Raw genomic sequence first — 26,470 nt, 5'->3', positions numbered from 1 at the left:
AAGCAATAAAACATAGAGAATAATAGTAGTAGCTAACAGAGATGAGCATTACTCTAAACTCTTAATGTGTTAACTCCTTTAATCTTTGCAACCCAATAAGGCACATATCATTACTCTTCCCATTCTAAAGGTGGAAAAACTGAGGGACAGAAAGCTTAAGAAAGTAGCCTGCCTGGCCGGGCGTGGTGGCTCACGCCTGTAATCCCAGCACTTTGGGAGGCTAAGGTGGGCGGATTACGAGGTCTGGAGATCGAGACCGACCTGGCTAACACAGTGAAACCCCGTCTCTACTAAAAATACAAAAAATTACCCGGTCGTGGTGGCGGATGCCTATAGTCCCAGCTACTCGGGAGGCTGAGGCAAAAGAATGGTGTGAACCCGGGAGGCAGAGCTTGCAGCGAGCCGAGATCACGCCCCTGCACTCCAACCTGGGCGACAGAGTAAGACTCCGTCCCAAAAAAAAAAAAAGTAGCCTGCCCAAAGTCACCCACCCCTGGCAGGCTGCAGCCAGCTTAGTGACATATAGGACATAAGGAATAACCACACAGACACCACCCAGAGATTCACTTCCACCAAATTCCAACATTTTGTCACATAAGAGTTGAAACCCTCCCCATTCTGGTTCTCTACCTGCCTCCTCTGAGGTGGCTACCAACCTGTATCTGACATTTTCCATTTCCATGTAAGAGTTTATACTATTATGGAAGAGACGTGGATCTCTGGGCAACATAAAGTATTATTCTGCACATTTGCAAAGTTTACACTGTTATCATTTCATACATATGTATCTTTGCAACTAGATGTTCCCTCAAGATTGTTCTTTATGTATCATTGTTAATGCACGCAGCTCCAGTTTTGTTCTGTGGGGTTTCACTGTATGAAAGCCAGTACTTTGGCAGTAAACCAACTTTTCAAAAGAAATGTTACATGGAAATGCCAAACAGGTAAAGGCAGAGCTACTCTGGTGAAGGGGAGACGCAGGAGCCGCCACATGCACTGGCCAGGCCACTAGACAGAAAGAGAGGAGAGGCAACTCCCAGAACCACAGCAGGACTCCACGGAGACACAGAAAGCTGCTGGTCTGGTTATTTCCTTAAATATAAGGAAAATGAACAAAACCAAGAGATGGTTCTCTGAGTAGATGAATAAAATTGACAAACCTTTAGCTAGACTGACTAAAAGAAAAAAGAGAAGACTTAAATTACTGAAGTCAGAAATGATGGAAAAGACATTATTATCAACCTTACAGAAATAAAAAGAATTATGAGAATATTATGAACAACTGTACACCAACAAATAAAATTAATTAGATATAATGCACAAATTCCCAGAAAGATACACACAACTGAAACTTACTCAAGGAGCAGGAGGAAATATGACTAGATACATAACATGGAAAGAGGCTGAATTAGAGGCCGGGCACACTGGCTCACACTTGTAATCAAGCACTTTGGGAAGCCAAGGTGGGAGGATCACTTGAACCCCAGGAGTTCAAGACCAGCCTGGCCAACAAAGCAAGACCTCATCTATTCAAAACCAAAAAACTAGTGGGCATGGTGGCACACACCTGTAGTCCCAGCTACTCAGAAGGCTGACGTGGGAGGATCACTTGAGCCCAGGAATTTGAGGTTACAGTGACCTATGACGGCACTACTGCGCTCAAGTGTGGGCAACAGAGCAAGACCCTGTCTCAAAAAAATAAAAAATAAAAATAAAGAGACTAAATTAGTAATCAAAACACTACGCACAAAGAAAAGTCCAAGCCCAGAGGGATTCACTGGTAAATTCTACCAAATAGATAAAAAAGAATTAATACCAATTCTTCATAAATCCTTCCAAAACCTAGAAAAGGAGGTAATATTTCCCAACTCATTCTATGAGGCAAGTACTACCGTGATACCAAAATCAAGCAAAGATATCACAAAGAAAGAAAACTACAAACCAGTATCTCTTATGAATATACACATAAAAACCCAAAATACTAGCAAACCAAATCCAACAACACATAAAAAGGGATTAAGTATCATAATCAAGTGGAATTTATCCAAGAAATGCAAGGTTGGTTTAATAACCAAAAATCAGTTAGTGCAATACACTATATTAATAGCATAAAGGACAAAAACCACATGATCATCTAAATAGATGCAGAAAAAGCATATGATAAAATTCAATACTCCTTCATTATAAAAATTATCAACAAACTAGGAATCAAAGGTAATCTTCATCCTGATAAAGGATATCTACAAAAAACTCATAGTTAACATCGCACTTAATGGTGAAAGGCTGAATATTTTGCCCCTAAGCTCAGGAAAAAGACAAGGATGGGAAGTGGCTCATGCCTGTAATCCAGCACTTTGGGAGGCCAAGGTGGGGAGGATAACTTGAGCCCAGGAGTTAAAGACCAGTCTGGGCAACAAAGTGAGACCTCGATCTCTACAAAAAATCAAAAAATTAACCAGGCATGATGATGCATGTCTGTGGTTCCAGCTACATGGCAGGCTGAAGCAGGAGAATCAGTTGAGCCCAGGAGGTTGAGATCAAGGCTGCAGTGAGCCATGTTGGCAAAACTGCACCCTCCAGCCTGGGCAACAGAGCAGGACCTTGTCTCAAAACAAAAGTAGTGATACAAGCTACAACATAGATCAATTTTGAAAATATTATGCTCAGTGAAAGAAGATAATTACCAAAGAAATGCACATTATATTATTCCATTTATTTGAAATCCCTAGAATAGACAATTCTATATACAGAGAACGTAGATTAGTGGTTACTTGAGGACTAGAACAGGGAGGAAGGCAGGGGTGATAGTTAAAGGACACACGAGGTTTTCTAGAGGCAATAAACATGCTCTAAAATTGATTGTGGTGATAGTTACACAACACTTTGAAGACACTAAAAAAACCACTGCATTATATACTTTAAATGGGTGAAGGCTATTGTGGGTGAATTGTGTTCTATCTGTATCTCAGGGAAGATGTTATAATGTTTTAAAGTCAATACAGCTTTTACCTGGTCCTCTTGGGTTCCCGCTTTTGGAACCCAGCTACCCATTCTCTGAAGATGCCAAAATTAGCCACAAGGATCTCCCATATGTACACATTACAACCCACAGCACTAGCTGAAGGCCCAGCGGACAGCCTGCATCACCGCTAGACAAGTCAGTGAATCAGCCCTCTTATAATTCCAGCCCCAGCCTTCAAGTCTTCCTAGTGAGGCCCCAGACATCATGGAGAAGAGACAAGACATCCCACTGTGCCCCATGTGAATTTCTGACCCACAAACCCTATGAGCAGAATCAAATGCTTGCTCTATGCCAGGGGGTGGAAAAAAGATACAGCCTGCTTAGATCAAGCACAATCTATCTGTCATGTCCTTTTCCTGAAATGTCTTGGATGCCTCTCTGACATTGGTAAAAAGCTTTCAGGTTTAAAAATCAAAGGCTCAGGTTCAAGGCCCAGCTCCAACACTTACTAGCTGGTAAAGTTTTAACCAAGTAAGTACTCTGAGTTTTCGTTTTCTCATCCTGGAAATGGGAATAAGAACATGTATGAAATGAGATGACCGTATATCACAGAAATCTGAATACTGGGACATGACCTACAAATAGCATTTATCAATATTATCGATCTCTCTGTATATGAACGTTTACATTCTTCCTATCATTTCCCAATGTATCTCTATTGCTCAAAACCAGCATGCTTCTTGGCCTACTGGCCACTATTTGCATGTCCTTTTTTAAAAAAAGTCTCTGCAACATTATCACAGGCCACAGGCTTTTCCTCCCGGGACAGCCGGAAATTCATAAATTCTTCATAGGCAAACCATTTTTGTTTACTAAACACTAAATGTTCCAACAAAGTTCAACTGAGACTAAAGGAACCCCATTTTATCTAATCAAAATTGCACTTTTATTTGATTTTGCATAGCTAAAAAGAAAAGCAGACTACAACTAAAGATATTTTAAAAGAATATGTGGCAACATACCCACCTACCTCAATTCAGATAATGAAATCTGTCTTTAAAAAAGTATATTAACCAGCCAGGTATGGTGGGTCACACCTGTAATCCCAGCACTTTGGGAGGCTGGCGGATCACTTGAGACCAAGCAGGCGGATCACTTGAGACCAGGAGTTCAAGACTAGCCTGGGCAACATAGTGAGACCCCATCTCTACCAAAAAAATAACTTAGCCAGGCACAGTGGCAAGTACCTGGAGCCCCTGCCACTCACAAGGCTAAAGTAGATGGATCACATGAGCCCAGGAGATTGAGGTTGCAGTGAGCTGTGATCGCACCACTGCACTCCAGCCTGGGCAACAAAGCAAGACTTTGTATACAAAAAAAAAAAAAAAAAAAAAAGGATATTAGTCAATAAACTTTTTAATGAATTAAACTGCCTTGAAACACTGCAGTAATCTACTGTTTTTTATTAAAGAGAACCCTGGTGATTCCTTATGAAAAGCAGATGCATATGACGTAATTCCACTTCTTGATAGACGACCTAGAGAACCCTTGCACAAGCACGCAGGAGATGAGCTCGTAATTCCACTTCTTGATAGACGACCTAGAGAACCCTTGCACAAGCACGCAGGAGATGAGCTCAGCAATGTCTATAATGCTAAAAAAGATAAAAAAATTTTTTTGAGATAAACCTAGATGCCCATTGACTGAATAATGCATAAGCCAGAATACATACATATAATGGAATACTAACCATAGCAGACGTGAATGAACTAGAACCACCAGAACCAATCCAAATAAATGTCATCAACAGAACACTGAAGAGGAGAGCAAGTTGACAGTGTGGCATCCTTTAAAAAAATTTTTTAAATGCGAAATGATACTATATATCATTTTTGATACACGAGTGGTAAAAAAAACTGCTCCTGCACACATGGGAATGGACACACAAAACTCAGAATGGGTGGAGGGAGCAGCTGAGTTCAGGCAAAGACCCCACAGCGGCATCAACTGCGTGTGTGCGCCGTCCTCTTTCCCATGCTGGATGGAGATATGGTGTGTTCTGTATTACATCAGCCTGTGTGCCCTTTCTGAATGTCTGAAACGCTTTCTAGTTTTTTAAAGATCGCTCTGGCTCTGTGAAGGTGAGGTGTGCGTGGCCTGGACACGGGCACACTGCTGAAGCACCGCCTTACTCTCCAGAAGGGTCAAAACATGGAGGACTCCTGGGGGCACAGTGCTGATAACTCTAAGTCTGCCCATTCTTTTGACACTGTAAACAGAAATCTTTCAAAAAGTAAGCTCAGTATCATTAGCGATCAGAAAAACACAAATCAAAACCACCATCGGATACCACCTCACACCCAGCAGAATGGCAGAAATTAAAAAGATGCTAAAGCGTGATGGTGAGGATGCAGAGAGACCGGAACCTCACACACTGCTAGTAGGAAATTAAAAATGGGCAGCTGCTGTGGAAAACAGTTTGGCAGGTCCTCAGAAGGTTACATGGAGTTATCGCATGACCCAGCAATTCCACTCGGAGGTAGATACCCAAGAGAAATGAAAATACACATCCACACCAAAACCTTGTACAGCATTAACCATAACAGCCAAAGAATGAAGGCAAATGTCCACCAGCTGATGAGTGGGTCAATACAACATGGCCTAACCATACAATGGAGTAATATTAGGTCATAAAGGGAATGAAGTCTTGGTACACAACACAGCATGGGTGAATCCTGACAACACGAAGCTGAGAGACGCAAAAGGCCGCATACTGTATGATTCCACTGACATGCAACATCCAGAACAGGCAAATCCCTGAAGCCAGATAGCAGCCCCATGGTTGCCAAGGGTGGGGAGGAGAGAATGGGAAGTGAATGCTAACAGGTACAGCGTTGCTCTCTGTGCTGATGAAATTTTTCTAAAACTGACTGTAGTAATGACTGCCTAACTGTGAATATACTAAAAACACCAAGCACTTTAAATGGGCGAACGGTGTGGTATGTACGTGGTATCTCCACAAAGATGGAAGGGAGGAAAGGAAGGGCCCCCTCCCTGACCCCATTGTGTCCCAGGAAGGCCGGGACGTCATGGAAGGGAAGGCTCGAGATGGCTGAGCAGCCTCATTCATTCAACCTTTAAATAAGTCCAAGTCCCGCTGGGCACGGGGGCTCAGGCCTGTAATCTCAGCACTTTGAGAGGCCGAGGCAGGCGGATCACAAGGTCAAGAGATCGAGACCATCCTGGCCAACATGGTGAAACCTCGTCTCTACTAAAAATACAAGAATTAGCTGGGTGTGATGGCGCACGCCTGTAGTCCCAGCTACCCAGGAGGCTGAGGCAGAAGAATCACTTGAACCCAGGAGGCGGAGGTTGCAGTGAGCCGAGATCGTGCCACTGCACACCAGCCTAGGCGACAGAGTGAGACTCCATCTCAATAATAATAAGAAGAAGAAGTCCAAGTCCACTTGTCCCACCATGAATGACAAGTTTGTAGTGTAAAGCACCACAGCACAACACACTTCAGCATGCTTCACATGAGAATGACAGATTTCATCGCCCCCAAACTTGAGGAGGACTAACTGGTTAGTAGTGAGCAAGGCAGGGGCCATTAGTTGGGTGTTCTGGTCAATGCGTACACATCCTGCTGATCCTACAAACACACAGCGGGGGCTCTCAGACGGAAGAGCGCATGAGCAGACACTGATGAAGGGTCACAGACTCTAACCCAAGAAAGGAGAGGCCGCACGCAGGTGAAAGTGGAACAATGTGCACAAGGGACAAGATACTCCAGGGCAGGCCAGGGAGGGGCCGGCAGAGAGATGCCCCAAGAGGCTGTGCCCTGGAGAAGACCCCCAACCAAAAAGACCTCCCCATGCCCTCCCCAAAAACAGCCCTCAGAATTGTGGCCAAAGCTCCCCTTTTCAGCATAGGCACAGGGAGATGCAACTGCAATGCCACCACTCGTAAGGGGAACCCGAGGACACCCATGGCAGGCGAGGCAGGTAAACTAAGGTCTAACACGAGAACTGGGGTTGGGCGTGGTGGCTCAGGCCTATAATCCCAGCACTTCGGGAGGCCAAGGTGGGCAGATCGTTTGAGTCCAGGAGTTCAAGACCAGCGCGGGCAACATGGTGAAACCCCGTCTCTATAAAAAATATAAAAATTAGCCAGGCATGGTGGTGTGCTCCTGTAGTCCCAGCTACTCAGGAGGCTGAGGTGGGAAGAACACCTGAGCCCAGGAAGTCAAGGCTGCAGTGAGCTAAGATCATGCACCACCGCACTCCAGCAGTGACACCAGCAACACCAGCACCAGCAACTGCACTCCAGCAACAGAATGACACCCTGTCTAAAAAAAAAAAAAAAAAAAAATTGGGAGGGCACCTCCAGGGAGAAGAGCAGAGGGGTCACGGCATAAGAACAGGCTGGAGACACTGGTCAGTTGTGGGGGTCGGGGCAGGGGGAAATGCCCAAGAGAAAGAGAATGGGTCCCTGACATCAACACCAACTCTTCAGGACTGTGCCCAGAGCTGTCTTTACAACATGATTCAGAAAAGCTTAAATTTAAAAAAACAATAAACAAAATACTAAAATCCAATACTTGCTGAGAATCTACTTCTGGATAGCTAAGGCCTCCAACTTGGTCCTTGCTTGACAGCAGCGTGCAACACAGATGTCTTCAGCTTCTACTGACTATGCTGCGTTATGTTTCTCCATTCAAGTCACCCAACAAACACTGACTGGGCACCTGCTCCACACCAGGCCCGGGCTGGTCCTGGAAAGCTGACAGTCAACAAGCGAGAGTCCCTCTCCCTGTCCTTGGGCCGCCTCAGTGAAGGCAGCTAATCCATGAGGATACAGGTGACTCTGAAGCAGGAAGAGACAAGTCAGAGTCAAGAGGGACAGAGCGACTCGGGCCAACGCTGCGAGGCCACTGGGTTTTGACAGGAGGCAGCTCTCCCCGGCAGATCCTGCAGAATGTTTTTCTGGTTTGAATTTGAAGCCTCTACACCAAGGTGCTCTTTTCAAACAAACCTGATAGTGTATCATAACAGCTTTTTTTTTTTAATTGAAGGTTAAACAGCAGTAGGTGAAAATAGCAGTGAGGGAAACAGGGAAGAGTGAAAGAAAATAAAAGTATGGAAAAGCAATAAATCCAGCTGCAATGTTCTCGGGATCATAAAATAAATGAAACATTTACGATTAAATGCTTCTCTGTATTTCACATATATGAAGTAAACAGGCAAGTCATCTAGTCAAATTCATTTGATGGCTAATCAACCTCTCTTCTCCAAGCACAGTCATTATTCAATGCCCCCTTAGGGTTCAATAGCAGCTTTCTGAAATACGTACTCAAATTGGCAACTGAATTTACCACTCAGCTCATTCTAACACATGGTGATACTCCCCAGATTTATAAAATATATTCAGAAGTAAATTTTCCAAGGAAATTAACTCTAGGAGCTTTGGAGGAAAAATGTACGAAAAACCATTATGACAACAGTGAACAATTCCACCATCCCCTCCATCCACAGCATAATCTGAAACTTGTGCCCACCCCGAGGGTCAACAGCAGAAAGACGTGGTACCTGAGACCCAAACCAGAGGGTCTCCGAGGGCTGTCCCGCCCCGACACCCACACCACTCTGACTGGCAGCAACACATACGCTGTCCTGGAAGGCTCCCAGCTATGTGGTGCTGCTTCTGGGCCACAAACTCCCTGCTACAGGGACTGCATTTTGTCTCATGTCACACTCCTCACAGCCCTCGGAGCACTGAGAACCCAGCAGGGGCTGAGGCAATTACTGGGTCAAACGGACATCTCTGGAAATAGGTCTTGGAAACAGCATTTTTACAATGATTTTTTTCCCGCACATAACAAAAGCAATGTGTGTTTATTATAGAAAACAGAAAATATGAAGGAAATGGAAGTATTTTGAAATTGTCCTGGCCAGGCGCTGTGGCTCACGTCTGTAATTCCAGCTCTTTGGGAGGCCGAGGCGGGCAGATCACCTGAGGTCAGGAGTTCAAGACCAGTCTGGCCAACATGGTGAAACCCCATCTCTACTAAAAATACAAAAATTAGCCGGGTGTGGTGGTGGGCACCTTTAAAAAAAAAGAAAGAAAGAAATTCTCCAACACAGAGAAGTAAAGTCACGCACCACATAACGACATTTTAGTCAACAACAGACCACATATAAGACCATGGTCCTGTAAGACTATAATGCAGTTGAAAAATTCCTGTCACCTAGTGATGTCACAGCCAAAGTTACATCACAGCACAAAGCATACTCCTGTGTTTGCGGTGATGCTGATGTAAGCAAATCTACTGCACTGCCAGTCCCATAACAGTATAGCACATACATTATGTACTGTATGTAATACTTGATCATAATGAACAACTATGCTACTGCTTTATGGATGTATTCATTGTACTAATTGTATTATACTTGTTTTTTTATTTGAGACAGAGTTTTGCTCTTGTCATTCAGGCTGGAGTGCAATGGTGTGATCTCGACTCACTGCAGCCTCTGCCTCCAGGGTACAAGCGATTCTCCTGCCTCAGACTCCTGGGTATCTGGGATTACAGGTGCCCACCACCACGTCCGGCTGATTTTTGTACTTTTAGTAGAGACGGGGTTTCACCATGTTGGCCAGGCTGCTTTCGAACTCCTGACCTCAGGTGATCTACCTGCCTTGGCCTCCCAAAGTGCTGGGATTACAGGCATGAGCCACTGTGCCTGGCCTATTGTACTATACTTTTTATCATTATTTTAGAGTTATGTTCCTTCTACTTGTTTAAAAAACAAAATACAATAAAAGCTGTAAAACAGCCTCAGGCAAGTCCCTAGTCCTTCAGGAGGCATTCCAGAAGAAGGCAATGTTATCACGGAAGATGATGGTTCCATGCATGTTATTGCCCCCGAAGATCTTCCACTGGGGCAAGATGTGGAGGTGGAAGCCAGTGGCACTGACGGTCCTGACCCTGTGTCGGCCTAGGCTAATGTGTGTGTCTGTGTCTTAGTTTTTAACAAAAAGCTGAAAAAGTAAAAAATAAAAAATTTTAAAAAGAGAAAAAAGCTTACCGAGTCAGGATATAAAGAAAAATATCTTGGTGCAGCTGTACAATGTATTTGTGTTTTAAGCTATGTGTTAATAGAAAGGAGTCAAAAAGTTTTTTAAAAATCAAAACGTTTATGAAGTTTAAAAGTCACAGCAAGCTAAGGTTAATTTACTACTGAAGAAAGGTGTGTTTATGAATCTAGTAGAGCCTAAATGTAGAGTGCTAATGACGTCTACACGATGCACAGTGAGGACCCAGACCTTCCCATTCACTCACCCTTCATTCACCGACCCACCAAGGGCACTGTCCAGTCCCGTGAGCGCCAATCGCACCAGCTGCCCTACACGAGTATGCCATTTTATCTTTCGTTCTGTATTTGTACTATACCTGCCCCATATTTAGAGATGTTTAGATACAAAAATACCAACCATTGTGTGGCAACTGCCTGCAGTATTCAGAACAGTACCATGCTGTACAGGCGCATAGCCTCGGAGCAACAGACGGTGCCATATAGCCTAGGTGTGCAGCAGGCGACACTGCGCTAACTCTACCTGGGTTTGTATAAATGTGCTCTGTGATGTTCACACAGGGACCAAATCACCTAAGGACGCATGTCTCAGAAGGCGTCCCCGTCGCTAAGTGATGCATGACTTTCGGAGCAGCTCCGCCACCCTGGCAGCCAGCCATCACCGAGGCCCATTTCCCCTCTCTCCTTCTTGCTGCTTCTCACTCAATCCTGGCCCTGCCCAGCTTCCCCTTGGGACTCACCACACTGAGCTCTTTCTTCTTGCTCCCTCCTCTGCCTCCTGCCAGCCTCTCTGCATGCCCCAGACTCTTCTGTGTGCTCCCAACTCTGCTCCCCAAAGCCGAGTCCTCAGTCCTCCTTCCTTCTCTTATGAAAAATTATGCTCTCTCCCGACTTCCTCCACCCGAGTAAACGGTTCTCAAACACGTGCCTCCAAGTAAAACCACTGCCAACTCTCAGCCACGAATCCACCACCTCATGTCAACGGGTTCCCCAAAAAATCAGCTGTGCCCCACCGGCCACTCCTCACACCCACTCTTCGGTCCCCACCCTTGGACAACATCACTCTCTACCAGTCACACAAAAATAGACAATGTGCTCGTCCCTGCCTCGTACCTCTCCCTCGAGCCCTCTTCTGGCGGCCCCTGGCTCTCACTGGCCCATGTCCTGGCATCGAAAACCCTCTGTTTCACTAACTTAAATCAGGGCTCCATTTTCTCTCATTCTGACCATGTATCTCCTGTGACCACCTCCAGAACTGCCACCCACCAACATGAGGGTCAGCCTCGTCTCCTCCCTGAAGCACACCACCCACCCACGTCTCCACATCCTCTAGGTCACCTTGGAAACCTCCCACATATCTCTCTTCTCCTGTCCATCAGCCCTGGCCCTGACCCATCCCCTGCTCCTGAGAAGAACATGACAGTTGCACCGGCTGCCCCAGGGTTTGGCCTCAGCTCTGTCGTCCTGTGGCCATCAGAGGATGGGTCACTCCCCAGCTGAACATCCTTCAAGGTCTTCCTACAGGCCTTGGGGAAGAACTCATATGCCTTCAGGTCCCATGAGGCCTGTGCAGTGTCCTCCTGCCCCTCTCGGCTCACACATCCCCTCTCGGGAGGGCTCTTTTTTCCCACCTTTTGCAAAGTGTGGCACAGGGTCCGCTTTGAATATCTACTGAACTAACTGAATTGCAAGCACTTCCTGACAGTCCCCTTCCTCTCTCTCTCCTCCCCACGGCCATGGTTCTCACCCGACATCCTGGCTGGCCTCGTCCTACCCGTGCAATCTCAGGCCAGTTCCTTGACCTGAGCCTCTGTCTCTGGCACACAGCAAGAGGTCAATAAACAGTAGCAGGAGGTCTGATCAGGTCACTCCTGCTCAGAAACCTTCCCTACTCCAAACACAAAAGAGCCTCAAGCCAAAACTCCTGCAGCCACCATCCTGAACACTGACCCTCACCTCCCATCCCACCACGCAGCCGCAGCTGTGCCCACTCCTTCCATCCACACCACCCCACCACGCAGCCACAACTGTGCCCACTGCATCCACGCACACCATCCCACCACACAGCCGCAGCTGTGCCCACTGCTTCCACGCACACCATCCCACCATACAGCCGCAGCTGTGCCCACTACTTCCACGCACACCATCCCACCACACAGCCGCAGCTGTGCCCACTACTTCCACGCACACCTCTGTTCTCAGGTAGCCAGCGACCCGCCAGGCTCCCAAACACACCCTGTACTCCTCCTCACTCAGGCTGTGTTCAAGCCACCCTGTGCCAAGAAGGCCTTGTCCCAGCCCCTGACTACAGAACACGCCCCACACCCCAGGTAACCTTCAAAGCCCACTTTAATGTCATCTCATGTCCTCAGTGAAAACTCCCCTTTCCTTGCCCATACTGCCACAGGGCTTCCTGGCCCCTCCGTGGCCTGCTTGGCACCAGCATCCTTGCGGCAGAAGCTCCTGGCTGGTCTGTCTCCCTCAGCAAACGGAAGTCCCTCGGTAGCAGGAGTAACACCAGGCTCACCTTTGCACACGCCCCAGGGCCTCGTGTGCAAACAGAGCGCATCCCGTAACTGCTTGTTCCATTTAGTTCTCTTCCTCACTGTGCGCATGTGTGAATGATTACCCATTTTAAAGGCACCCCATATCTTTGAAGGAATTAAGTTCCAAGAATACAGCACATTCTCTCACGACAAAACCCAGCTAGGTGACACCCTCTTAAAAGCTAGTGAGCTGCTGTAAAGGTGGCCTTTTCTCTCAGCTATTTAAAAGCATGACTGCTGAGGCAGGCACATCTGGCTGATGCACAAGCTGTTACGGTGGCTCTAGTGACTGGTTTTGGAACACAAAACTAACTCAATATAGAGATTAATTCTAAGAGAAAACAAATGCGGCCCACAGCCAACAACCCTCTACCAGCCCTTCCAGGAGGCAGCTGTGGCCGCGCAGGAATCACCTACTGCACCATCAATAAACCTGAGAACTCGGCAGCAGCCAGACCCAGTCTCAAACCAGAAGAGGTGGCGCTCTGTGCTCTTCCTCCACCCCGAGAAAGCAACTCCCAAGGCCCCAGACGTGAGCAGGAAAATAGTCATAGATTCTATAAAACTGTGATTGTCTCTAAACCTTTCTTCCTCCCCGATCCCTTCCGTATTCGGAAAGAAGCAAGGCCAGATCTCCTCTTGACTCCCGACCCCGACAGCATAATGTAGGGAGTCCCAGGCAACTCGCTGGCCTCCCCGCCACAAACACATTCACGTGAAAACAAGGGCAGCGGGTGCACCAAGCCCTCGCGGAGGAGCTGCCACCCCTAAGAGAGCCACAGTGACACCAAGGGACCCACCCCCTTTCCAAGACCGGGTCCTCTGCCCTGTCCTCTCCACACATCCCGAGCCACTGATGGCTTTCAGCCAAGGATCAGGAGCTCATCCAGATGACTGCAATAAACATCACTCGCCTCATCTAGGTGAAAGCCTTAGAGCCAGCAAGCCTATTTTATTTTTTAGTTTAGTAAAAATGTTTGATAAAAGAAGGCCCATTTCAAACCAGCACAGCAAGGAGTAGAGGCCCAGGTGCAGAAAGCTGCACGGCACACTTAAAAATTCTATCGGCATCGGCCGGGCTCCGGTGCACACAGCGCACATGAGAAGGAAGAGGATGGCGGAGGGCGAGGCAGCGCTCAAATGAACCCAAGCATGAGCAAGAACACCCAGCAGGGACCCGTGGGAACAGAGCGGATGCAGTCGGGGGCCCAGAAATATCAGGGGCCCCGAAGCCGGAAAGGGCTCTGCCTTGGATGGGCCTGAAGGTGAACCCATTCCCCTAGGAGCTCGGGGCCTTCAGCAGAGGCCCACGTTCCCCACTGCAGGCCGTTCCGGGAAGGCAGACTCAGGGAGGAGAGCGCGCCCAGCAATGCCTGGCCCTGCCCTGGGGGGCTGCCATCAGTAACAACACAGACGTTCTCAGCCTCTACTTCCTACTCAATAAGGAAACCCACAGGTATTCTAAGCAACTGGACTCACGGGGCCTACGTGCCCCTTCATGAACCGCAGCACTCGGGGTGGAATTTCCATGTTTATCACCAGAAAAGAGGAAACATTTCAGAAAGGGGGAACAAAAAGTCTGGGGATACTCAAAATGAAAGTTCCCCACAGCACGGGGCCCAGAAATGGGAAGAGCCCAGGCAGCCCTGTTCCCTCTGGGCCTCCTGATACCTCTGCCTCTTGTCTGCAAAGAGAACACCAGGGGGGACCTAGAACAAGCTGCTCACCTCACTCCAGAAGAATCCCCGCTGCCGAGCACAGCGAGCGTGGTTTTCCCCCAGCCTGGAGGAGCCAGGCCTCAGGCTGAGCTCAGCAGGGCTCCAAGGGCAGGCAGGCCCAGCAGGCAGCAGCCTGAGTTCAAACAGGAGGATGGGTGCGGGGGCGGGAGGAACACCTCCACCCAAGCCAGCCCACAGCAGGATCAGATTCCTGGTGAGTGAGTCAGCTTTCTCTGTAATAATTTCAACACCTGTTAAGTCCCCTAGGGAATGGAGGAGATAAGGATGAGGCTGTGATGGGTAAGGGCACAGACTTCTAAGGTTCAAACCCCAGCTTTGCCACTTATAAGCTGTGTGGCTTTGAGCACGTAGCTCAGCTTCTGAGTTTCCTCATTGGTAAAATAGGGACCACACGGTACCACCCCCAGCTGCTATGAGGACTACACGGGTGGTTGCATGTACAGTGCCTAGCCCGCCGGGTGCAGTGGCTCACACCTGTAATCCCAGCACTTTGGGAGGCCAAGGTGGGCGGATCACCTGAGGTCAGGAGTTCGGGACCAGCCTGGCCAACACGGTGAAACCCCATCTCTACTAAAACACACACACACAAAAATGAGCTGGGTGTGGCGGCATGAGCCTGTAGCCCCAGCTACTGGGGAGGCTGAGGCAGGAGAACTGCTTGAACCCGGGAGGCAGAGGTTACAGTGAGCTGAGATGGCACCATTGTATTCCAGCCTGGGTAACAGAGCGAGACTCCATCTCCAAAAAAAATAAAAATAAGTGCCTAGCCCAAGGGAAGCACTCCACAGACAATCCCTAGCGTGAGGTGTGACACCAAGGCCCCAGCCACCTCAGTTCTGAGCGCTGCAGGGAACACCTGCTCTGAGCCTGCTCCGCACACAGACACTCTCCCCGACTCCTCAGGAAAAAGAACTACGAGGTGGGTCATCTTGTGCTCCCAGGGCCAAGCACGGTGACATTCCCCACCCTGTGACAGGACACGGGCTCCTGTTCCTGGGCTCCCCACTGCACCTAGAAGCACTGCACGATGCAGATCTCCACGGCCTGTGTTCAGGGGGTGAAGGGCTGAGCTGAGGAGGGGCAGAGATGCTGAGCCTGCCAGAGAAGGAAAGGAGGGGCAGGTGTCACTCTCAGGCCACAGAGCCAGGACAGGCCCCTGCAAGTGAGCACTGCCCTTGTCCTAGCCGCAGGCAGGCCATGCTACACTGTGGCCATTCAGGGAAAGAAAAACAGAGATGACTTCTTTTCAATGCAAATGCCCATCCATCAACAAGTGGATAAAGGAAGTGTGGTGTGGCCACATGCAGTGGCTCATGCCTGCAATCCCTGCACTTTGGGAGGCCAAGGCGGGAGGATCAGGAGGTCAGGAGATGGAGATCATCCTGGCCAACATGGTAAAAATACAAAAATTAGCTGGGCATGGTGGTGAGCACCTGTAATCCCAGCTACTCAGGAGGCTGAAGCAGGAGAATCGCTTGAACCCAGGAGACAGAGGTTGCAGTGAGCCAAGATCACACCACTGCACTCCAGCCTGGTGATAGAGTGAGACTCCCATCTCAAAAAAAAAAAAAAAAAAAAAAAAAGTGCGGTGCATGTGTGTTTGTGTATATATGTATATGTGTGTATACATATATATGTGTGTGTGTATACATATATATGTGTGTGTGTATACATATATATGTGTGTGTGTGTATACATATATATGTGTGTGTGTGTATACATATATATGTGTGTGTGTGTATACATATATATGTATATGTGTGTATACATATATATGTATATGTGTGTATACATATATATGTATATGTGTGTATACATATATATGTATATGTGTGTATACATATATATGTATATGTGTGTATACATATATATGTATATGTGTGTATACATATATATGTATATGTGTGTATACATATATGTATATGTGTGTATACATATATATGTATATGTGTGTATACATATATATGTATATGTGTGTATACATATATATGTATATGTATATATACGATGGAATACTACTTAGCCATAAAAAGGAATGAATTACTGGCATTCGCAGAGACCTGGATGAGATTGGAGACAACAATTCTGGGTAAAGTAACCCAGGAATGGAAAACCAAACATCACCTGTTCTCACTCATAAGTGGGAGCTAACGGCTAGGCATGGTGGTTCACGCCTGTAATCTCAGCACTCTGGGAGGCCGAGGCGGGTGGATCACTTGAGGTCAGGAGTTCAAGACCAGCCTGGCCAACATGGTGAAACCCCATCTCTACTAAAAATACAAAAATTAGGCGGGCATGGTGGCATGTGCCTATAATCCCAGCCACTCGGGAGGCTGAGACAGGAGAATCGCCTGAACCCGGGAGGCAGAGGTTGCAATGAGCTGAGATCACGCCACTCCACTCCAGCCTGGGCAACAGAGCAAGACTCCATCTCAAAAAAAAAAAAAAAATAGTAAGTAGGACCTAAGCCATGAGGATGCAAAGTCATAAGAATGACACAATGGACTTCAGGGACTCAGAGGAAAAGGATGGGAAGAGGGTGAGGGATAAAAGACTGGGTTCAGTGTATACTGCTCGGGTGCACTGTTCAGTATACACTGTTCAGTGTATACTGCTCAGGTGCACCCAAATCTCACAAATCACCACTAAAGAACTTACTCATGTAACCAAACACCACCTGTTCCCCAGTAATCTATAGAAATAAAAAATTAAAAAGAAAAAGAGAAAGAAAAACAGACAAGTGGTCTCCGAAGACTTGTTCTCCTCAATTCCATGAGGAATCCCATGGTTCCTCAAAAACACTTGGAGGCGATGGGGTACTTCCTCCTGCTCTTGTTACTTAAGAAACAAATAAATAAATAATCCAAAATTGTCAGGGATCAATCATTTTTGTCTTCATTTAAAATTAACCCAGAGTCCAGATTTACTCTATCAGACGAATATGTAAGAGAAAGGAAATATGATTCACATTCAATTTATTTTTCAAAGTGTTTCTGGACAAAGTAAGACATTTAATAACATGGAAAGTAACCGCTGAAAGGAACAAGAAAAGGAACTGCACCTACAGCAAAATCTCACCCACCAGCTCTTCCGCGGCCCCCGTCACAGGAAGGTCATCTCCACTCACAAACAACAAGAGAAACCCAACTGGCGGGGAACACACAATCACTGCCGGAACAAGACTCCGGGGCTTCCCTCTGCATGGAAAACAGGACTGAGGGTTCTTACCCAATAAACAATCTCTTCAAAACATAAGCAAAAGGCAATACAGATTTATAAAAAACACAAGAAAGCAAGGCGGCCAGAAGCAGCAGCCAACATTCTGAGGAAAGAGGCAGGGCTCTATTTGGTTCCTAGGCCTGAGCAGGACATAGGACATAGGAAGAACCCTCCGAGCTGACTTCAGTCCCCTGGGTTTAAACACACTTTGTGGAGGTTACCCAGTGACCACCCCCAAGGCCGCTGACCAAGGTACTCCTGCCCACATCCAAGTGCAGGACTCTGCTGAGGGAGGTGCTGGGCCACCTGCCATTCCCTGTCAGACATCCCTCGGCACAGTCCCCAACTCTTCACAGCTGCTGTAACAAATTACCACAGCTTAAAACATGCATTCACTATCTCGAAGTTCTGAAGGTCAGAAATCCGGCATGGGTCTCATCACACTGAAGTCCAGGCGTCAGCCAGCTGTGCCCCTTCCGGGAGGCTCGAAGGGAGAACCCCTTTTCTGCTCACTCCGGTTGGCAGCAGAATTCAGCTCCTGGCAGATGCAGGAGCAAGGACTTGCTCTCCTGTTAGCCATCCGCAGAAGGCCTTTCGCAGCTTCTAGAAGCCGCGCCACATTCCTGGTGGCTGCCTCCTCCATCTGCAAAGCCAGCCGCTGTGGGTGGAGTCCATCCCACACCATGTCTCTGACCACGTCCAAAAGCTCGTGAGGTTACACTGGGCCCACCAGGTAACAGGACAATTCCCCCATTTCAGGTCAGCTGATTAGCGACCTTAATTCCCCTCTGCCATGTAACAGAACATATTCACAGGGGTCAGGGATGAGGATGAGGACACTTTTAGGGGGCCAGTATTCTGCCTACCACACTCCCATCCCCTCAGGCCAGCACCCTGGAGATCACCTCGACCCCCAGCACCCCGCCCATCAGTGAATCCTGAGTGTGCCATATGTACCCTGAACATGCCCACTCCTCTCCAACCCCACAGCATCTGGCCTCGGCCTCCTCAGAAGCCCACCAGTTTCCTCTCTCGCCCTCTCTTCAAGGATGACGAACAGTGTCACAGTATCACACCCCTCCCTGTTTAAAACCCTTCAACACTCTCTCATGGCTCTTAGGACCACAGCTCAGATCTTCACCATGGCCTTGGAAGCAGCTCCGGTGCCTGCTCACCACCCTCCATGCCCCTCCTCCCCACCCTCCCTGCCCCTCCTCCCCAGTCAAGCGCTCCCCGCTCCGATACACCCTCCCCTGACCTCAGCAGCCAGATCGGTTCCTGCTGTACAGCCAGGTCTCGGCGGAAGCGGGACCTGTGTAAGGAGGACATGAGCATTCCACCCAGTGAGGGCCTTGCTACTCTGCCAGGGTCCCGGGACTGCCACCTGCCCAGCACTGCAGTCTGTGCGCATGTGTTCACGGGGCAGGCATCCAGCCGGGAAGAGCCACATGGCTTGCTCAGCACGCACCACAGCACCTGGCACAGGAGAGGAGCTCGTAAACGTTTTCCAAATGAATTCATCATCCCCAACAGTGCCTCTCCTTCGGCTGAGGACGGACTGTGGCCTATTCAGCCGACTGTCTGATTTGCTCACAGACATCTCGTGGCTCTGGCAATGTAAGCTGAAGGCTGTCAGAGCCACATCACTAAGAACCCTCTTCTGCTCCAGCTTTATCCCAGCACTCACATCCTTGCCATGCTCAATTTGGGCCTTTCTTGCTACCATAACACTTTCTTTTTTTTTTTTTGAGACAGAGTGTCGCCGTCGCCCAGGCTAGAGTGCAGTGACGCGATCTCAGCTCACTGCAACCTCCACCTCCCAGATTCAAATGATTCTCCTGCTTCAGCCTCCTGAGTAGCTGGGATTATAGGTGCCCGCCACAATGTCCAGCTATTTTTTGTATTTTTAGTAGAGACGGGGTTTCACCATGTTGGTCAGGCTGGTCTCAAACTGCTGACCTCAGGTGATCCACCCGCCTGGGCCCCCCAAAGTGCTGAGATGACAGGCATGAGCCAGAGCGCCCAGCCACCACCATGCCACTTCCAAACGTCATACTCCACATACCCCAGCTGCCTGCATACCCTCTGTCAGCAGACCACACCCTGCCAGGCGGAGCTGAGCTAAAATAGCAAACATCAGACCCACACTGAAAGACTGCCTGTGTTCTCAAGCCCAGTGTGCTGTGATTTTGTCTTGGCATTTTTAAAGTGAAGTGTGGCGAGAATTCCAACTGCAACTGCGGAAAGCAACAGCCCTTCGGGAGCCAAGAGAGTCAGCGGCCCAGGAAAGAACCAGCCCAGACAGTCAGAGACTGAACCTTCAGATTCTATTTTTTTTTTTTTTTTTTGAGACAGAGTCTCGCTCTGTTGCCCAGGCTGCGGTGCGGTGGCGCGACCTTGGCTCACTGCAACCTCTGCCTCCTGTGTTCAAGCGATTCTCCTGCCTCAGCCTCCCGAGCAGCTGGGATTACAGGCGCCAGCCACCATGCCTGGCTAACTTTTGCATTTTTAGTAGAGACGGGGTTTCACCATGTTGGCCAGGCTGGTCTCAAACTCCTGACCTCAAGTGATCCACCCACCTCGGCCTCCCAAAGTGCTGGGATTATGGGCGTGAGCCACTGCGCCCGGCCAAACCTTCGGATTCTTATCACTTACCATTTCTTGCCACCACCACAGCTTCCACTCAGGTGCAAGCCGCCACCACCAGTGACCACTGGATGCTGCGGCACCCTGGCCTCCTGGTCTCCCTGCTTCTGCCCTTGCCCCGACTCCCAAAGCCTCCAATCTGTCTTCAGTACAGCAGCCAAAGATATCCCATTAAACCTAATGCAGACCATGCCACTCCTCTGCTCAAAGCCCTCCAAAGGTTCCCCATTCAGCCAGAATCAAAGAACAGTCCATGTCTTCACTGTGGTCATGAGGCCCTACCCCACCACCCTTCATGACGCACCCCACGACTCTCCCCTTCTCTCGGCCAGACCCACCCTGGCCCCAGCTCGTCTCCTCAAGCACGCCAGCATCGGTCTGGGAGTCCTCTGCACCTGCTCACTCCTCTGCCCAGACCGCTCTTCCCCAGCCTCCTGGTTGGCCTGTTCCCTCACCTCGTGCAAATCTTTCCTCAAATGTCACCTCAGTGAAGGGCTCCTTCTCACCACCACACCTGCCACTAAGCCACCTAGTCCTCTTTCCCAGCATTGTTTTGATAGCAGCTGTCACCTTCCAACAGTTAACTCCATTTAACTGAGCTATGTTATTTATACCCGGCTCTCCTGCTGCACTGTAAGCTCTGGGAGAGCAGAGATCTAGGTCTATTTTGTTCACTAATATTATCTCCAGCACCTGGGGCTGTTCCTAACACATACTATGGGTTGAATACATATTTGCTGGATCAGCAAATCATCAAATTCTCAAAACTGGTCCAAGAAGCCCATTCTTTTCTCCTCAAAGAGAATCGTGCCAAGCCAAAGATATCTCCCCATTTGCCATAGCTACTTAAACCAAACTCAACCGCTTTGTGCTACACATACAGACACTGATGGCCCCAGAGGTAACTTGGTGAAGACCACTACCGGAAAAAGAAAGTTAAAATCTGGACCACCAACTCCTAGTCCTCTGACTAGGAGGGTCTATCTACTACACCACACATCCTGGCTCATCCAGAAACAAAGTTTCTAGGAAAGCATCAGCCAAATATGCAACCTAAGGACCAGGGTGTGCATAAACCGAGGGTCTACCAGCAAGACCACCTCTCCTGCAGTTATAACCCTGGCCAAACCACTCACTCTCCAGGCTAATCGAGGAGATAGTTCGGAATAAACACCATGTATCGGTACTGACAATGCAAGAATGAGAAAGATACTTTTCCTAAACCTGTGGATCTCACTAGTGAAAGCAAGCACATACCAGGGAGAACAGGAAGTCAGAGGCACCAACAACACTGAGTTTGATGCAAAAAAGGGGGACTTTAGTTCAGGCTGCATAAAAACAGGAGGTGTGGGCCGCGCACGGTGGCTCATGCCTGGAATCCCAGCACTTGGGGAGGCCAAGGCGGGCGGATCATGAGGTCAAGAGATCGAGACCATCCACACCAACATGGTGAAACCACATCTCTACTAAAAATACAAAAAAATTAGCTGGGCATAGTGGTGGGCGCCTGTAATCCCAGTTACTTTGGCAGCAGAGGCAGGAAAATCACTTGAACCCGGGAGGCAGTGATTGCAGTGAGTCTAGATCACACCACTGCACTCCAGTCTGGGCGATAGAGCAAGACTCCATCTCAAAAATAAAAAAGAGTTGAACTATCTGAAAGATCCCTTACTAGTCTTGTATTGTACAGTGGGTGTAGTCTTCCTCCTGAGTTTCCTTGAGATGAGGGCTGCACTCAAAAACAAAGAGGAAAACAAGGCTGGGTGTGGTGGCTCACGCCTGTAATCCCAGAACTTTGGGAGGCCGAAGCTGGTGGATCACAAGATCAGGAGTTCAAGACCAGCCTGGCCAACATGGTGAAACCCCATCTCTACTAAAAATATAAAAATTGCCGGGCACAGTGGCTCACGCCTGTAATCCCAGCACGTTGGGAGACCGAGGCAGGAGGATCACAAGGTCAGGAGATCGAGACCATCCTGGCTAGCACGGTGAAACCCCGTCTCTACCAAAAATATAAAAAATTAGCCGGGTGTGGTGGCAGGCACCTGTAGTCCCAGCTACTCGGGAGGCTGAGGCAGGAAAATGGCGTGAACCTGGGAGGCGGAGCTTGCAGTGAGCCGAGATCGCACCACTGCACTCCAGCCTGGACAACAGAGTGAGACTCCGTCTCAAAAAATATATATACATACATACACACACACACACACACACACACACACACATAAATTAGCTGGGCGTGGTGGCCAGTGCCTATAATCCCACCTACTCAGGAGGCTGAGGCAGGAGAACTGCTTCAACCGGGACCCAGGAGGTGGAGGTAGCAGTGAGCTGAGATCATGCCACTGCACTCCAGCCTGGACTACAGAGAGAGACTCTTGTCTCAGAAAAAAAAAAAAAAAAGGAGGAAAACAAGGCCAGGCATGGAGGCTCACGCCTGTAATCCCAGCACTTTGGGAGGCTGAGGTGGATGGATCACCTGAGGTCAGGAGTTCGAGACTAGCCTGGCCGACATGGTGAAACCCCATCTCTACTAAAAATACAAAAAAACAGATAGGCGTGGTGGTGGGCGCCTGTAATCCCAGCTACTTGGGAGGCTGAGACAGGAGAATCACTTGAACCTGGGAGGCAGAGGTTGCAGTGAGCCAAGATCACACCACTGCACTCCAGCCTGGGCAACACAGTGAGACTCCATCTCAAAAAAAACAAAAACAAAAACAAAAACAAAAAAAGAAAGAAAACAATCATGGGAAACAATTGAAAGAGCTGCCAAAGCCACAGGAACCTGGCTAGGATCTCCACTAGCACTGTGCTTGCATAGGTGTGGACTAAATAAATATGCAGCTAGTGACCAATCACCACTACTGATAGGAAAACGGGCACCCCTCTGTGACTCCTCCTTCAGGGAAGAGTTCCAGCCTGCCACCTGAAAGAGCAGCACTGCCAGAGGCTTGAGCCACAAGACGGATGGGAGACACAGAGGCTTCACAGGCCTTCCTGGTGCACCCAACCTCTCCTTCTTCTTCTGCCCTCTTCAGTGACAGCCTCAAACTCTCCAAGACTCCAACTTCACAAAGGTAATACAGAAGCTGCTCTCAAAAGTGCCTAAGACACAGAATAGCATCAAAGTCAGAGGAAAAGGAAAGCTGGTGTTCGGTATTTCAGGTTCACACAGAAGAAAGCTGGAGCCTGTATTAGTCTCCTGTGGCTGCCATAACAAATTACCACCAACTGAATGGCTTAACACAACAGACACTTATTCTCTCTCAGTTTTAAACGCCAAAAACCCAAAATCAAGTGGTCATCTGCAGGGCCATGCTCTCTGTCAAGTCTCTAGGTGAGCATCCTTCCTTGCCTCTTCTAGCTTCTGGTGGCTGCCAGCAACCCCTGGCTTTCCTTGGCTTGTAAATGTACTATTCCAATCTCTGTTTCTGTCTCCACAGGGCCATTTCCCTGTGTGTCTCTCTCTGTATTCAAATTTCCCTCTTTTTATAAAAATACTAGTTGACGAACTAAGGCCCACCCTCATCCAGTATGACCTCATTTTACCTTGATTACTTGTGCAAAAACCCTATTTCCAAATGTCACATCCATGGGTTCCAGATGGACATAAATTCAACTCAGTATAAGGACAAATTACCAAGAGCCACAGCCTTCAATCCAAAGGTTGAGTCACTGCTGTAACTCCACACAGCAGCTCTGTTATTCTTACATCTAAGCTGATTAAGAATTAGAGTTTAGACTGATGAGGAACCAAAACCTTAAGACCTAAAAGTAACACATAAAAGTTACACTGTCATGTGGCTCCTCTTCCCTGGACTCTATGTTCTACAGCATTTGTTCCTGTCACTACCAGGACCTCCTATCCACCACCATTCCAGAATCTTCACTCACCTTGGACCCTGACACTGGTTTTGTTGAAAGCTCTTACTGTTCTCGAATCAAGCACGGTCCTGTGGAGTCGAATAGGGTCTCCTGCCACCTTTGATGACTCCCTTCATTCTCAAAGCCACTGTCTGAGCTGTCAGTAACTCACTCTGCTAACCCCCAGATCACTCGTAAAAGTAAACTTTCCTTTTTTTTTTTGAGACAGAGTTTCGATCTTATTGCCCAGGATGGAGTGCAATGGAACGATCTCGGCTCACTGCAACCTCCACCTCCCAGGTTCAAGTGATTCTCCTGCCTCAGCCTCCCAAGTAGCCAGGATTACAGGCATGTGCCACCATGCCCAGCTAATTTTGTATTTTTAGTAGAGACTAGGTTTCTCCATGTTGGTCAGGCTGGTCTCAAACTCCTGACCTCAGGTGATCTGTCCACCTCGACCTCCCAAAGTGCTGGGATTACAGGCATGAGCCGCCACACCCGGCCAAAAGTAAACTTTTCTAACTGGATGCAGTAAATTCCAAAGTTTATCATTCAAACACTCAAACAGTAATATTTATTATGAAACAGGAGTACAAACCATTTTACTGTGTTTATGAATGATTCTACTCAGACTTATCTTCGTAACACAATTCATAATTTTCAGCATTCCAGACTTCAGCTTTGGAACAGAACTATGTTCTGAAATCTTGACGTTTGCTTATCTCTGATCTGTTTTCACCAGTGGCTGATTTTATCCTAGGTACCCTCCACGTAATGTCTCATTCCCTAGGGCCCTGGCAGAGCTCAGCGCCACAGCAATCAGACAAGGACTCTGGAGCTCTGGAGCTGTAATAGCATCTAGGGTGTACCCAGGTCATTCCAGCCGAAAGAAAAAAAAAAAAAAAAAACTTCCTGCTAACACAATACAGGAGGTGGTTTTGAGACCAGCAAGCAGAAACATGGAAACTCACAGGGAAACTCTAGTCCTCTTCTATGCTCAAGCAAGAGCCGCAGCCCTCAAGAGACCACAGGCAAATCAAGTGGGTCAAAAACACCACACCCTCTGCAGAAACTGATCCACCCAGCAGACGGGGCCTCAGCCCGGCCAGCTTCCGGACTCCACCAAACTTCACAACATGACCCGAATCAGTTCCTTCCAGCCTCCCCAGGGAGCCCAGGAGTTTCTCGGAAAGAAGCCTGCCAGTGTCAGGAAAAACGCCAATAGCTCCTCCTCGTCCTTGCAAGCCTCGATCCTACGTGCAACCACTGTCACCCCCAGACCCCACGCTCCGACCTCCGAGCCCCCCAACGTCCGTCACACCATCCAGCAGTCTCCTCAGAGTCCAAGTTGCCCTCTCCAGACCCCCGACTCCACCCGCAGCCCAGGAGGCCAACGCGGCCACCTGACCTCTGACCCCTGACCCCGACCTGGCCCTCCCCGGCACACCCACCTGCCCGGGAGCTTGCTGTTGCTGCGCTTCCAGAATTGCTTCCTGGCCCCGTCGCTGGCCATGGCCCCTCCTCATCCCTCAGACCCGCGGCCCAGACACCCCGAGTGCACCCGGCCCTCCCCCAGCGGCCCTTTCCTGTGCCCCGGGTGGCCCCTCACTGCTCCCGGGACTCCAGAGCGTAGAGCCGAGAAGCTCTTCCGCCTCCTTCCGGAAGTTGTGACTACGCGCGCCCGGAAGTCCCGCCTAAGTCCCAGGTGGCGAGTGACGCAGCACTCCGAGCGCCCGTCGTTATTAAAGGGCGACGCCGCGCAACGCACGTTACACGCATCGCGGAGGGAGCGGAGGTGGTTGGGTTTCTGAGTTTGAGTCTGTCGCTCCTGGCTCGCCCGACACAACAGCGGCGCCCACCTGCCCGCAACGGACTCCTAGGAGCCTCGAGCTCCTCATTTCCAAAGCTGAACTGCCCCGTGTCTGATTCCGATTTCTCTTGAGCGCGTTTCGGAGCCGGCCCAGAACAGAGGGAAGCCAGACACACCATACCCGGCCCAACAGTGGCAGGGCGGCTGCGGGTGCTGGTCAAGCTGGGTCACCCGGCACTGAGTGAGGATCAGCAAATACTCAGTGGACGAAATATTTGCAGTGCAGTGAGGTGAGGGGCATAACCGCGGAGCGTATTCGAAGAGATGAGAGAGACTGGGGATTAGGCCAGGCTTGAAGGGAAGAATGGTTTGAGCACCGAGGACAAGAATTAATTCCCCAGGCCTGGGTTCCAGCCTTGTGCGGCTATCACGTGCTTGAAACCTGGCTAGTCCGGAGTGAGATGCGCTTTACGTGTAAAATACAGGATTCCAAAGACGTCGTATAAAATAATTTGTATACTGTTTGCATGTTAGGTAACATTTTTAATGTATTGGATTAAATAAAATGCATTAAAATTATTTTTACATTCCTTTTA

The 26,470-nt window shown here is 48.7% G+C and overlaps 1 protein-coding gene across 10 annotated transcripts in view; it reads right to left on the bottom strand.

The window, feature by feature from the left end:
- The window catches only part of TBC1D22A (TBC1 domain family member 22A), a 413,175-nt gene extending 387,394 nt beyond the window's left edge, over positions 1–25,781 (bottom strand). Inside the window, exons 1-2 of one of the 10 annotated variants that reach the window (XM_063808284.1) lie at positions 24,095–24,148; positions 20,213–20,346 (exon numbers count right to left, since the gene is read on the bottom strand). Coding sequence is in view for 5 of the 10 variants with exons in the window: in XM_054675514.2 (XP_054531489.1) it covers positions 20,213–20,394 (182 nt within the window). In the remaining 5 variants the exon portion in view is untranslated. Of the gene's footprint in view, positions 1–14,326; positions 14,672–20,212; positions 20,488–24,094; positions 24,149–25,515 lie in introns of those variants that run through there. The other 9 variants (XR_010156181.1, XR_010156179.1, XR_010156180.1 and 6 more) reach the window with 9 other exon arrangements.
- Positions 25,782–26,470: the final 689 nt, after the last annotated feature.

This window comes from Pan troglodytes, chromosome 23 (assembly GCF_028858775.2).
Source record: "Pan troglodytes isolate AG18354 chromosome 23, NHGRI_mPanTro3-v2.0_pri, whole genome shotgun sequence".
Classification (NCBI taxonomy): Eukaryota; Metazoa; Chordata; class Mammalia; order Primates; family Hominidae; genus Pan; species Pan troglodytes.
The sequence above is the reverse complement of the archived record's forward strand: the minus strand, read 5'-3'. Positions and strand labels throughout refer to the sequence as shown.